The 11,670-nt window shown below is 43.4% G+C and overlaps 4 protein-coding genes across 4 annotated transcripts; 3 read left to right on the top strand and 1 right to left on the bottom strand.

The window, feature by feature from the left end:
• The first annotated feature begins 498 nt into the window (after positions 1-498).
• On the top strand, positions 499-1,262 carry LOC131676978 (trafficking protein particle complex subunit 6b). Its single transcript, XM_058956440.1, has 3 exons — positions 499-714; positions 773-1,036; positions 1,097-1,262. Exons 1-3 carry the CDS (start codon positions 640-642, stop codon positions 1,220-1,222), a joined length of 465 nt encoding a protein of 154 aa, XP_058812423.1. The 5' UTR covers positions 499-639; the 3' UTR covers positions 1,223-1,262.
• A 23-nt stretch (positions 1,263-1,285) lies between these two features.
• On the top strand, positions 1,286-3,017 carry LOC131676977 (tRNA (guanine(10)-N2)-methyltransferase homolog). The gene is made up of 4 exons (XM_058956438.1): positions 1,286-1,442; positions 1,499-2,360; positions 2,422-2,620; positions 2,672-3,017. The coding sequence occupies exons 1-4, from the start codon at positions 1,377-1,379 to the stop codon at positions 3,015-3,017; spliced, it is 1,473 nt and encodes a 490-aa protein (XP_058812421.1). The 5' UTR covers positions 1,286-1,376.
• LOC131676976 (ADAM 17-like protease) lies at positions 3,016-6,019 on the bottom strand. The gene is made up of 7 exons (XM_058956437.1): positions 5,822-6,019; positions 4,997-5,760; positions 4,743-4,937; positions 4,442-4,580; positions 3,453-4,358; positions 3,228-3,387; positions 3,016-3,166 (listed from the first exon to the last, which is right to left on the bottom strand). Exons 1-7 carry the CDS (start codon positions 5,913-5,915, stop codon positions 3,130-3,132), a joined length of 2,295 nt encoding a protein of 764 aa, XP_058812420.1. The 5' UTR covers positions 5,916-6,019; the 3' UTR covers positions 3,016-3,129.
• Positions 6,020-6,411: 392 nt separating this feature from the next.
• Positions 6,412-10,559, top strand: LOC131676975 (methionine--tRNA ligase, mitochondrial). The gene is made up of 4 exons (XM_058956436.1): positions 6,412-6,565; positions 8,825-9,802; positions 9,866-10,060; positions 10,120-10,559. Exons 1-4 carry the CDS (start codon positions 6,475-6,477, stop codon positions 10,521-10,523), a joined length of 1,668 nt encoding a protein of 555 aa, XP_058812419.1. The 5' UTR covers positions 6,412-6,474; the 3' UTR covers positions 10,524-10,559.
• Positions 10,560-11,670: the final 1,111 nt, after the last annotated feature.

Genomic DNA, 11,670 nt, shown 5'->3' with positions numbered 1-11,670 from the left:
GAAGGGTCCAAAAGTTTTCGGATGTAAAAGAGTGTAAAACGTGCATCAAGTATGCAGTTTCATATCCAAATCCACCCATAGCGAGCCACTGCATTCCCGTCTATCTTTACCAATTTGCTTCGATGGATCCCTAATCCGTCTTCAACATATGCAAATATTTTGCTCGTCATGGAAAGTCACATAGGATGACCGCAGCGACAACGCCATACTAATTTTGTCAATATAAAAATGGTTCGATTCGCTGGCGACTGCGATTTTAGTTGGTCACGTCAGCGCCCCAACCTAAGATAGCGAAATAGATAGAGAAAACGGTACTATTAGCGACAATCCCAATTTAGTGTTCTGTATCTTAGTAGTAGATACCGATGTTCTAATCACTACTACTATTTTGGGAAATAGTTAAAACAGCCACCAGATTCAAAGCACATTTAATATAGTTTTTACTCAGTGTATAATTGGTAAATTTCTAAAAATATGTTTGGCATCCCTGGTGGTTAGTTGCAGTCAACAAAAGAGAAATGCAACAATAAAGTGATAAAAATAAAAACGAAGAGTAAAACAAAAGTGTCGAAAGTCTGAAAGTAAAAATCGTCATCGCACAGTATTCGGGATATTTTTTTTAAATTTTTAGTAACAAAAATGGCTGAGGAGGCAATATTTGAGTATCTGCATTCAGAAATTGTGAATTATACGCTGACCAAGGAAAGCAACAAGGTAACGCAAGCTGTCCATTCTTGTGCATCCAGTAATAATTTTCTCTGCATCTGTTCAGGAGAATGACCTCTCGGCCTTGGAGTACATCGGCTACTCAACCGGTTATCGGATCATCGAACGGCTAACCCGCGAGTGGCCCCGATTCAAGGATGAGCTGGACACGATGAAATTTATTTGCACGGACTTCTGGAGCTCTATCTATCGGAAGCAGATCGACAACCTGCGAACCAATCACCAGGGGGTGTACGTACTGCAGGACAATGCCTTTCGTTTTTTGACTCGACTCTCGGCCAACTCGCAGTACCTGGACCATGCTCCGAAGGTAAGTGGGGTTCGGGTTGTGGATTTGGTTGGTATGTAATAGACTTGTTTTTGTTGCTAGTTTGTGGCATTTACCTGTGGACTAGTGCGGGGCAGCTTGGCCAATCTCGGCATCAATAGTACCGTCACGGCCGAGGTACAGAACATGCCGTCATGTAAGTTTCATATTCAAGTTAATCGTGCTTAGATTAAGGTTAGATTAAAAAGAAATTAGATTTATCAATCCATTTTGACGTTTCATTGTTGAGAAAGAACTGTCACAACACAAAATCAGGGTAATCGAAACAAGCGTGTTTACGAGGTGTACTTACACAAACTTGCTTGAAGTAATTTTTATCAAAATGTGTTCTCCTTGGAAGAAATACGTTCTGTGGTTTGCTCAGGAACATGTAGATTTCCGACAAGCGGTGAGTATTGTTTATTCACACGAAGAAATTAAAAATAAACATCATTGTACGAGCAGGAAATAGCATCTCTAGTGCGGTTATGGAACTTAAAGATGCGAACCGCAGCGGATCATGTACCCGAAAATCCGTTCTGGATCGTTGAACTTCCCGACGACGAAGCTGCCCGGAAGTTAGCTTCACGTTCTATGTCCCTACGATGCATTTTCGAGCTGTGGTCCCATTCGAAACTCCTCAGTGCCTTTCACGATCAATTAAAAGCGTTCATTAAGAACAACAGTCCGACACTGAATCCTTTATTTCAGAAAGATCGTAGTTTTAGGGTAACCGTCGAGACATATAACAAGCATTTTTCACAAGCCGAAAAGGTGGCGAAAATGGAAACGATGCATTATTTACCAGCGGAAGGACCGGTTAATCTCAAAACACCGGACATACGATATTTGTACATTGAGTTCTGGGGACTTGATCCCATGAATATCCCCAAACAGCCACTGGATGTTATGTTCGGTAAATGGTTGGTGGATGGAAACCGGGATATGATCAATGAGATTTCGTTGAAGAACCGTAAGTTTATTGGGAACACATCGATGGATCCGCAGCTATCACTGCTGATGGCCAATCAGGGACTGGCGAAGCAAGGTGATTTAATATTCGATCCGTTCGTTGGTTCCGGATCATTGCTGGTGGCTGCCGCTAAGTTTGGAGCGTATGTTCTTGGCTCTGATATTGACTACATGACGGTTCATGGAAAATCCAAGCCGACCAGGGCCAATCAGAAGGTTCGAGCAAGTGACGAAAGTATCTACGCCAATTTGAAGCAGTACGGTTGTGAGGGTTTGTATGTTGATGCTTTGGTGTCGGATTTTTCCAGAAGTGTTTGGAGCGGTAGTTTACAGTTTGACAGTATCATTACGGATCGTAAGTAGCTTTTGGGGTTGTAGTGTTGAACTTCGGAGGTTTGAAATATGTCTTCTTCTAGCACCCTACGGCATACGAGAATCTACCGAACGAATAGAATTCAAGACACAGCGAAGAGCAACCTGCCTGAATGAAGGAGTGGTTCACTATCCGTCCACATCGCCGTATCAGTTCGATCAGTTGTATCGGGATTTGCTGAACTTTTCCGCGCAATATCTTAACATGGGAGGTCGGTTAGTGTGCTGGTTCCCGATATTGAGGTAAGCTAAGGTACTTCGAATGAGGATTTTGTAGTCACGATATTTTTTTAGGAAAGACTTTACTCCGGATATGTTGCCGCGTCACAAATGCTTTGAACTGATAGCCAACTCGGAACAACCACTGTCCGTTTATAGCGCTCGTCGGTTACTGACCTATGAAAAAGTATCGGACCGACAGGAAGATATGCTCTCCTACGAAATGTCGCAGATTATGGTAGAAAACTTCCGTCAACGGTACATGAGTCTAGTTTCGCAGTGTAGTGGTACTCGTAAGGAACGTCGACTGGCACTGCGGAAAGTAGGATGTGAGGAAGCCATCAAACGGGGGAAGAAGCTGGACGTTGATGGAAAGTGGAAGTTTACGCAGCCAGAAAATGGAGAAAATCCTGATCAATAAAAGACGATTTTACGTGAAAAGTAAACTTTGTCGTTCGTTTTTATTTGTTATGGTTGTGTGAAATGGGACCATTTTCGGTTGGGAGAAGTTAATGCATAATGTAAACCTCTTCTTACATTCGAGCAACGGTAATTTTTTGCCGTGGAACTCTGAAATGTAAAGGGATGATGGGGATTTCAAGCATTTACTAAGATGTTTTTTGAGCGGCACCTTATATGAATTACTCGTCTACGATCGCTTGGATGAATTAAATCTAGCTTTTGACTCCACTCGTACTCCTTCCAGTCTTCCTTTCGTTTTTTACGATCGAAATACGATATTATACAGCTGACTGGAATCCAGAACAGGGCTGTCAGCATCACGACTGCCACTAGAACGGGTAAAAACATGTATTAATACAAAAGAAAAGTTTAATCCGGAACGCCCAACACTTACTGACTATGTTATCCCGCAGAAACCGCAACACTTTGTTGATGTTAATTTCCTCTATTATATCCCAGAATCGTTCAACCACGTCCTGAATTGTCTTCTCGCACATCCCCTTATTGCAGAATCCTTGAATGCATGGTGTTCCATCGGGTAACACATCTGGTGGTTCCACCGGAAAGCACGTTTCGTTAATACTTTGCCGACAGCACCGCTTGCAGGCGTCCGCCATCGTATCGCACATACAGCTCTGCAGTCCCTGCGTTTCACAGTACGGAACGCACTTTCCATTCCTACACTGTCCTCGCTCCTGACACATAGTCCCATCGCCCATCGGAGGACTCTTGGGACAATCCGCATGATTTCCGGTACATCTAGCCTCTTGCTCACATGTCGCATACTGAGCTTCCCGACACTTCACCCCAGCCATCATGTACTGACAGTTCTGGCAGCACGGTGAATTCTTATCGCTGCAAACCGCTCCCTGATTCCGCCGCAGTTTACAATTTTTGTCGCAGCACGCATCGTTATCTTCCGTTCCTAGCAAACCCGCATCGCACTGCTCATCACCTTCGACTCGCAGATTGCCACAGAAAGATTCTTCCGGCTCGGAGAAACATCGTCCCGATTTGGCCTGCAGAACTTTGCGGATCGATCGCAACGAGCATGGTGAGAATTTTTTATTATTCACGTCGTATCCGCTGACGGAGTAGGTGTACATCAGGAAGCTACCGCCCTGTGAAGCGCTCGGCGAACATTCCGGAATGTCCGGATCGTGCTCGGAACCCCAGTTGTGGCCGAATTCGTGGGCAGTTACTAGATCCGCTTCGCGGGTGATTACACGTTGGCCGTAGTGGTTGCGCGAACTGCTCAGGCCAGAATTCAGATACAGGGTGTAACCGTTTTTGAAGTATTCTGAGGAAAGGAAATTCGAAGAAACAGAAAAATTGAGAGATTAATGATAATGAAGCTGATTTTTCCTACGACGAAAAGAGCACCTGGTGTGCAAATACCACCGACGGAGTTACGTCGAGGAGACCCGACATAAGCTAGCCCGAGAATACCACCCTCGAATTTAAGATCGGTAAAAAGGTGGGCTAGACAAAAGTCTTTGTGACTGTATTCGCGAGAGAATACCTTCCCAGGCAGCATGTTAAGACAGGATAGATGATCGTTAATTAGGGTAAATGTATAAACTACTAAGATGTTTCTATTCTCAATGAACCAGTTGCCGTTTTTGACCTTGAGAATTGAAATACCTTCGACTAGTTCTCAGTACAAACGCCAAATATTATTTACCTCTAGCAAGTTACGCACATCCCATTTCTCACGAACCATGTTATAGTGCGCTTCCCCTCCCCTCACTCTGGTGGGTTCCGAATGGACAACAATTTTCTTGATAACAAATCCCATTCCTTTGAATCCCTCCTGATCGGAACGGTCTTGCCAGATGGTGTCATTATAAATCTTATGAACTCTATCAATTAGACTTATCTGGAACAATTGAAAAGGTTAACAATCTCAGCACAGATAAAACAACCTTTAAAAATTACCAAATAATTTATGGTAGTTTTAGTGTTGCTTCCTCCCATTTCCTGGAAGAACCTATAATCCGCCACCAGCAGCAGTGGGCACCGTGTCTTCGTTGGTGTATACTCGTACTGATCGGCTTGTCGCTTCCGTCTACTCTTCCTTCCCTCGGTCGGTTCCGTAACCGTCCAAACCGACGGTACCAGCGTATCAAACCCCAACTCTTGCTCTTTTTCCCCATCGGCACTACCATCCTCATTGTCCTCTTCCAGTTCCAGTCCCTCCTTAACGTATCCGCACGTCTTAGGAACCCCACCCATTTCACCACCTACCGCTTCCACGTCGTCCCAACTGAACTTTATATCGGACGACTTGTACGCAATCATGTGCCTATCGCTCAACCGGTCCAGATGCCTCCACGACGGCTCAATGTGGTACGTCTCGTCGGGCAGCACCACCGAAGCTGTCAACAGTCCATTCTCCAGGTGTGCGTTTACCTGAGAATTTGACTCCCCGAACACTCGACCCTTGAAAAAATTGTCCCGATCCAGGTGAATCACCGATTCCGTCCCACTGCCATCGACCGAGTAGGCATGGAAGTTGCTGTGCAGTACTTCTCGGTGTGGGTGCAGTATCAGCCGGAAGTTACGACCCAACACCCGAAACTCCACCTCCTTGATGGTGTTGAACGGATGACTGCTATGTTTCGTTCCTCGTTTTGTGATACGGTGTGTCAGATCGTCCGCGTGCAGCGTTTCGTAGTGTTTGAGATTTTTGTGCAACTGGGCTGAAATGGTTGAAGAAATCGATACGATTGCCTATACACAGGGGTAAAAATTTTCACTTACCATTTGCTGTCTGTATCCAGCATAAAACGGACAGAATTATGCTAAGTGTGATAATATTGACGGCCGGGATTCGATTCCAGCTATTTTCGTTCATTTTTGAGGGTAAATTCCCAGTAAAAATTGTAATTTTTCCTTGAACAGAAGAATTTTTTCACTTAGCCACCATCTTTGTTTTGCTTGCTTTGTCTTGAGTGCGAATATTCGTGGTAATGTCAAAACGGGCAGAAAAACGATGCCGCTGTAATCAAGTTTATTTGATCAGCTGTTCGACTCAGAGATGCCAGATTTGCAGACAAGTCTGCAAATTCGCAGACTTTTAATTTAAGCTGCAGATTTTTTGGATGACGCAGATATTTGCAGATTTTCTAGTTTGGTTGCAGATATTTGCAGATTTTTATGTTTTGTTGCAGATATTTGCAGATTTTTGAATATAAATGCTTTTGGTTACACTAGCTATTCTGACATTTTTTGTACTTCCCAGACTTTTAAAATTATTATTGCAGACATTTGAAAAAAGTACCTGGCATCTCTGGTTCGACTGTCAGAAACAGCTGACCAACGCTTGCCGGTGTTTTTGTGTCCGCTGTAAATCATGTGTTTGCGGGTTTATTTTGTTGTGATGTTGCGTGAGTGGTTGTCAAATACTAATCAATATGTTGGAAAATTTTAAGCTGATTCGGTCATTTTGCAGCAAAAACCGCTCATTTTCGTTTGTGACAACGCCAATATTTTACGTGAATGCTGGTAAGTTTTCGCGAAATACTTGAATTGTTGGAATACATGAAGCAAATGAAAATTAAGGTAACGAGTAGGTTCCTGGAACCAAATACGATATGCTATACCGAATACTTCTTAAGTTTCTAACGATTGACAGTCACATATTAGCCGTTGTTTATAGGTACTTGTAGGTACTTGTTTATTTGTTTATTAAATTTTATTCGATCTTCCGCAGATACCGTACAGATTAATGTGGTTTTTGTTTGAGGCGAAACTGAGTCAGTTCCTAACCCCAACTGCTGTCAAAATGTATGAACTGACAGCAGTTGGGGTTAGAACCTGACTCAGTTTCGGTTCAAGCGAAATCGCCATAAGTGTAAACAACTTCTTGTTATAGTGAATATATTGTGTGCATGTAACCATGTTGCGTAGCTACGCCGAATGATTTTTAGAATCGAAGCAAACTGTCTTCAATTTCAATTTTTTCTACGTCACTTTTTAGCAAACTTTAGTCGAATCAAGGCGTTTGTTATTTCCAAACCTGAAAGTTGACAGGTTGTTGACTCAGAAGATTTTGTGTTGGATGTAAGTCAACGAAGAGAATTTTGAAGAATCACAGGAGCATTTTCAAACCGAATAACAGCAATTCAATAATGAAAGAATTGAAAAGTCCTCTGAAAACGCTTGGCGACTGCAACTATACCGTCTGGAAGTGTCGGATGAAATTGTGTCGTATGCACGTCTGCTGTGTGAACTACAAGGAACGGTGAACGGAACGGAACGGTTGGAAAATTCTGGCGAAATACTAAGGAGTCTTCCAAAAACTATCGACGCTCTTAATGACGCAGTTAATGAAAGAGAAAACTTTTCTCTTTTATTTACTACCAACATTTGGGATTGACGAGCAACGATTTGTCCGGAATTTACACGCATAATACGCATACCCGATTCTGGGTGGAAGCGATTAATACGGCTTGTTATTTCCAGAACCGTTCACCATCAGCTGCAAAAAACGAACACCTTTAGAAATATGGCATGTTAGAAAATCAGTTGTTGAATGTAGTGGTTGTAGAAGCTCAACATTTAAGCAGTCAAGATGACATTTGTCGGCTACTCATCGGAGCATAAAGCCTATCGTATGCTAAATATCCGTACCGGAGAATTCAAAATTAGTCGCGATGTTCGATTGTAGCATTGGCTCACACAAAGCACAACTTCATTCGTCACGTAAAAATAACAACTGCACTACACAAAGCCAGCAAATGCCGCCGACGAAAGGACCGTATAGACGCTAGAAGAATTTTCGAAACCAAGAATTGTTCCGGTAGAAGTGCATGCTGACGACGCCTTTTTCGGTTGGGAAAGTGGAAACAATGACGAGGTTTGTAGACTTCGGAGAAGCTTATACGGGCTGAAACAAGCAGTACGTATTTGGAACAAACGAACAGACGAAGTTATTAAATTGATATGGTTCCGACTCGTGCCTCTACATAACAGAAACAAAAGATACATTCATCTTCCTTTTAATTTACATCAACGATATAATTGCCATTTGCACAACTGAGGGAGAATTTTCAGACTTTGCTGTGGCTTTCAACGGAAATCACTGTTTTGGGAGATCTTTAGTTTTTTTCGGAATTCTAATTCGGCTAGACACCGAACAGTATCGCGGGAACCAAAAAACTTATTTGAATCGGCTACTAGGGGAATTCGGAACGACAGGCCAAAACCTCGAAAGTGCCTGTGGACCCCGGTTATTTCCAACAAAGGAAGGAGGGGAGTAAGAGACTTGAATATGTTGACCAGTATCAGTCTCATTGGTGCTTTATTGTACATAGCGGTGAGTACTCGGCCAGATATTTCTATTTCGATTTTAGAGTGGCGCGTTCAAGCGCTGACTAAAGCCGATTATAACGAGGCCAATTGTCTGAAATATATAATCGATCGGGAACTCTGGATCGATGGTGAGTATTTCGTTTACGCGGATCGGGACAACGATGTGTCCGACCGAAAATCAAATTCTGGATACCTCTTCAAGTTTCACGGAGGTGTTATCGGATGGGGCTGTTCCGTTTAATTCCACTATAATAATTAAAACAGCGGTTTTTTACCATCAAACAACATATTATGAAATTTCGGGCTGATGAAGGAATCCTGCTGCAGCAAACAGCCATATCTAGTCTTATAAAGATGGTTTTAACGTCACGGCGAAAGTCAATCCGAATCTAATGCTCATAATTGTAATAATCTAGCACCTCTAATAAACCCCATCGCAATTCTTTACAGCCCCTCACATCGGTCACCTGTACTCGGCAGTTATCGCGGATGCGATTCACCGATTCAACGGTCTCCTGAACGAGCCTACATCACCTTCCACTACGATATTCAGCACCGGGACGGATGAGCACGGTACAAAGATTCAGCAGGCGGCTGCTAGCCACTCAGTCCCGGTGGCCACATACTGTCAGCAGATCTCCGATCAATACCGTGGTTTGTTTAAAAACTTCAACACAGCTCACACGCGGTTCATTCGCACAACAGATCAGGACCACGCGGTAGCAGTGCAGAGCTTCTGGAAGGCTTTGGATGCGACTGGGAATATTTATTCGACCCAGTACGCCGGCTGGTACTGCATACCGGATGAAACTTTTCTAACCGAGACTCAGCTAAAAGAGAATGACCAAGGAGTGAAAGTATCAGCAGATTCCGGACATCCTGTCGAATGGACAGAAGAAAGGAATTTTATGTTCCGATTGAGTCACTACCAGGATGATGTTCTTCATTGGATTAAAGGTTGCGAAGATCGAGTGGTTCCGACGAAGTTTCAAAAAATTTTACTAGATTTTCTGCAAGAACCGTTGCCGGATATTTCCATATCTCGGCCAAAGGCCAGAGTTTCATGGGGTATTGAAGTTCCTTCGGATCCTTCTCAGTCCGTGTACGTGTGGTTAGATGCACTGGTGAACTACCTCACCGTAGCAGGTTACCCAAATAAAGAATTCCGTCAAAACTGGCCACCGACAGTGCAAGTACTGGGGAAAGATATTCTAAAATTCCACGGTATCTATTGGCCTGCTTTTTTGATCGCAGCGGGACTGGAACCACCTGGACAGCTACTGGTGCATTCCCACTGGACTGTAGATAACCAGAAGATGTCCAAAAGTAAGTTCAACGTCATTGATCCAAATGAAAGGGCCATTCGGTATACTAACGAAGGTATTCGGTACTTTTTACTGCGGGAAGGAGTGGCGCACAGCGACGGAAGTAAGTTCAACTCATTCCTTAAATAATAAGATGGGTTGTATTACGTGTCTTGATTTGTTTTAGATTACAGTGATACGAAAATCGTCAGAATCTTGAATGCGGAATTGGCGGATACGCTCGGCAATCTTCTGTCTCGCTGTTGTGGAAAGGTTCTTAATCCGGGAGCTGTTGTTCCTGCCGTGGATCACGCATCACTCGAAGCATTACTCGCTTTAGAAGTTACGCAAAAAATGTTGGATCTTTTAAATGAATTACCAGGTAGGTTCGAAAGTCTCATACTGTTTATTGTTTTTAACTAAATCTCTAACTGTTTGTAGATAAAGTCCGTCTCCATTATCAGCAGTACAATTTTCATCTGGTGGTAGATTGTGTGGTACATCTGCTTCACGCTACAAACAACTTTTTCGAAACCACGGCTCCATGGAAGTGTAAAGGTCCCGACGGGAAACCACAGCTAGAAACCATCTTGGCCCTAACGATGGAGGTTTTGCGACATACTGGAATCATTCTGCAGCCAATCGTTCCGCTACTCAGCGGTCAACTGCTTGATAAACTGAATGTAGCCGACAGGTGTAGATTGTGGCGTGATTTGGAAGTAAAATTCAACCAGGAGGAGCGCCCTTTGGCGAACCTGAATGCGGTGCTGTTTAGAAGAATAGTGCTACCTAAACCAGAAACCGTTCCAGAACCCAGAACGAAAAAGGTGAAGAGGAAAAATTAGTGCAGTTGAATTATAAAGGCTGGTTTGCGCACAAAATGTTCAACATTTTCTTCTAGAGAAAAATCCCCTTATCAAATATTCAGTAGGAAACTGGAATGGATTGGTAATATTTTAGGTTTTCAATAATATAGCATTGAAAGATTGATTATTAATGCGGATCTCCCCCTAGAAGAACTGACAGAGGTGGTCGAAATGCCTCTTTCAAATACGTACTCGAACGCGACTAGCTGATGGAAAGTGGTACGAACCCAACCCCCACGTCGTGTGGGATATCAAAAAATGCGTGAATGCCTGAGATCCTTCGGGAGCGGTTCGCCCAACCGTTCAGGAGCTGCTGACAGTCCGTTTCAGCTGTTCAACAGTTTTGTATACCGACGGATTGAAATATGACAACGCAATAGGCTCGGGAATGTTTGGAGAACATCTCCAATAATCGATTGGACTTCCACCAAGATGCAGCTTGTTCTCGGTTGAAGCGTTTGCAATAAAACAGCGGTAACTGCATACTGCACATCTAACGATCTACAGATCATGATCGACTCGGCCAGCTGTTTATCGGCAATTGAAGCTGGCACATTCAGGAGATTGAAACCGTGATCCGACATCTTCCAATCAATCTGCTGAATAACAGGTCACGCTGGTTCTTGTCGCCCACACCTTAACCAGCAAGTAGAAATATCAGCAGTTGGTTTCGTTTAGCAAAAAATGAATTTTTAAAATATATTCGAAGTATCTGTGATTGGTTGCGTGATTAGACCAAAGTTTGTTGTTTTTGGTGTTCGAGTTTTGGAAGATCCGCGAAGTGCCGGGCCCGCAAACGCAGTTTTAGTTTGAAGGCTGGAACTGGGTCGTCCGAACTCTCGCCAAATGTCTCAAATGAGAATGCTCAGCAGCATGAATCTTGCCTGGGATGAGCTGCTTGGTTTTGAGTAGCTCCACCACCTTCCATCTAGTTAGTTATATATCCTGGCATGTATGTTTCGGTTTATAGCTGTTCGCACGCGAGGCTAAACGACACTCCACAAAAATGTTCAGTATGAGTTTTGTTCTTCCCATCTCAACGCTGTTGTTGTTGCCGCGTTGGAATAGCTAGAATACATATCAATAGTGAATATTTTTGTAGCTTGTTCTGTCCCCTCGTGGGCAT

The sequence above is a fragment of the Topomyia yanbarensis genome, chromosome 1, assembly GCF_030247195.1.
Source record: "Topomyia yanbarensis strain Yona2022 chromosome 1, ASM3024719v1, whole genome shotgun sequence".
NCBI classification, from domain to species: domain Eukaryota; kingdom Metazoa; phylum Arthropoda; class Insecta; order Diptera; family Culicidae; genus Topomyia; species Topomyia yanbarensis.
Note: the sequence above shows the minus strand (reverse complement) of the source record. Positions and strands in the feature narration are given on the sequence as shown.

Bases quoted from the DNA above. Each gene is read 5' to 3' on its own strand.
- LOC131676978 (XM_058956440.1), top strand. From the start codon at position 640: ATGGCTGAGGAGGCAATATTTGAGTATCTGCATTCAGAAATTGTGAAT. The intron at 715-772 runs GTAACGCAAGCT...GCATCTGTTCAG, and splicing joins TGACCAAGGAAAGCAACAAG to GAGAATGACCTCTCGGCCTT. The intron at 1,037-1,096 runs GTAAGTGGGGTT...TTTTGTTGCTAG, and splicing joins ACCTGGACCATGCTCCGAAG to TTTGTGGCATTTACCTGTGG.
- LOC131676977 (XM_058956438.1), top strand. From the start codon at position 1,377: ATGTGTTCTCCTTGGAAGAAATACGTTCTGTGGTTTGCTCAGGAACAT. The intron at 1,443-1,498 runs GTGAGTATTGTT...TTGTACGAGCAG, and splicing joins ATGTAGATTTCCGACAAGCG to GAAATAGCATCTCTAGTGCG. The intron at 2,621-2,671 runs GTAAGCTAAGGT...ATATTTTTTTAG, and splicing joins TGCTGGTTCCCGATATTGAG to GAAAGACTTTACTCCGGATA.
- LOC131676976 (XM_058956437.1), bottom strand. From the start codon at position 5,915: ATGAACGAAAATAGCTGGAATCGAATCCCGGCCGTCAATATTATCACA. The intron at 4,581-4,742 runs GTAAATAATATT...CTGCCTGGGAAG, and splicing joins ATGTGCGTAACTTGCTAGAG to GTATTCTCTCGCGAATACAG. The intron at 3,167-3,227 runs GTGCCGCTCAAA...TTTACATTTCAG, and splicing joins AGACGAGTAATTCATATAAG to AGTTCCACGGCAAAAAATTA.
- LOC131676975 (XM_058956436.1), top strand. From the start codon at position 6,475: ATGTTGGAAAATTTTAAGCTGATTCGGTCATTTTGCAGCAAAAACCGC. The intron at 6,566-8,824 runs GTAAGTTTTCGC...AATTCTTTACAG, and splicing joins AATATTTTACGTGAATGCTG to CCCCTCACATCGGTCACCTG. The intron at 10,061-10,119 runs GTAGGTTCGAAA...AACTGTTTGTAG, and splicing joins TCTTTTAAATGAATTACCAG to ATAAAGTCCGTCTCCATTAT.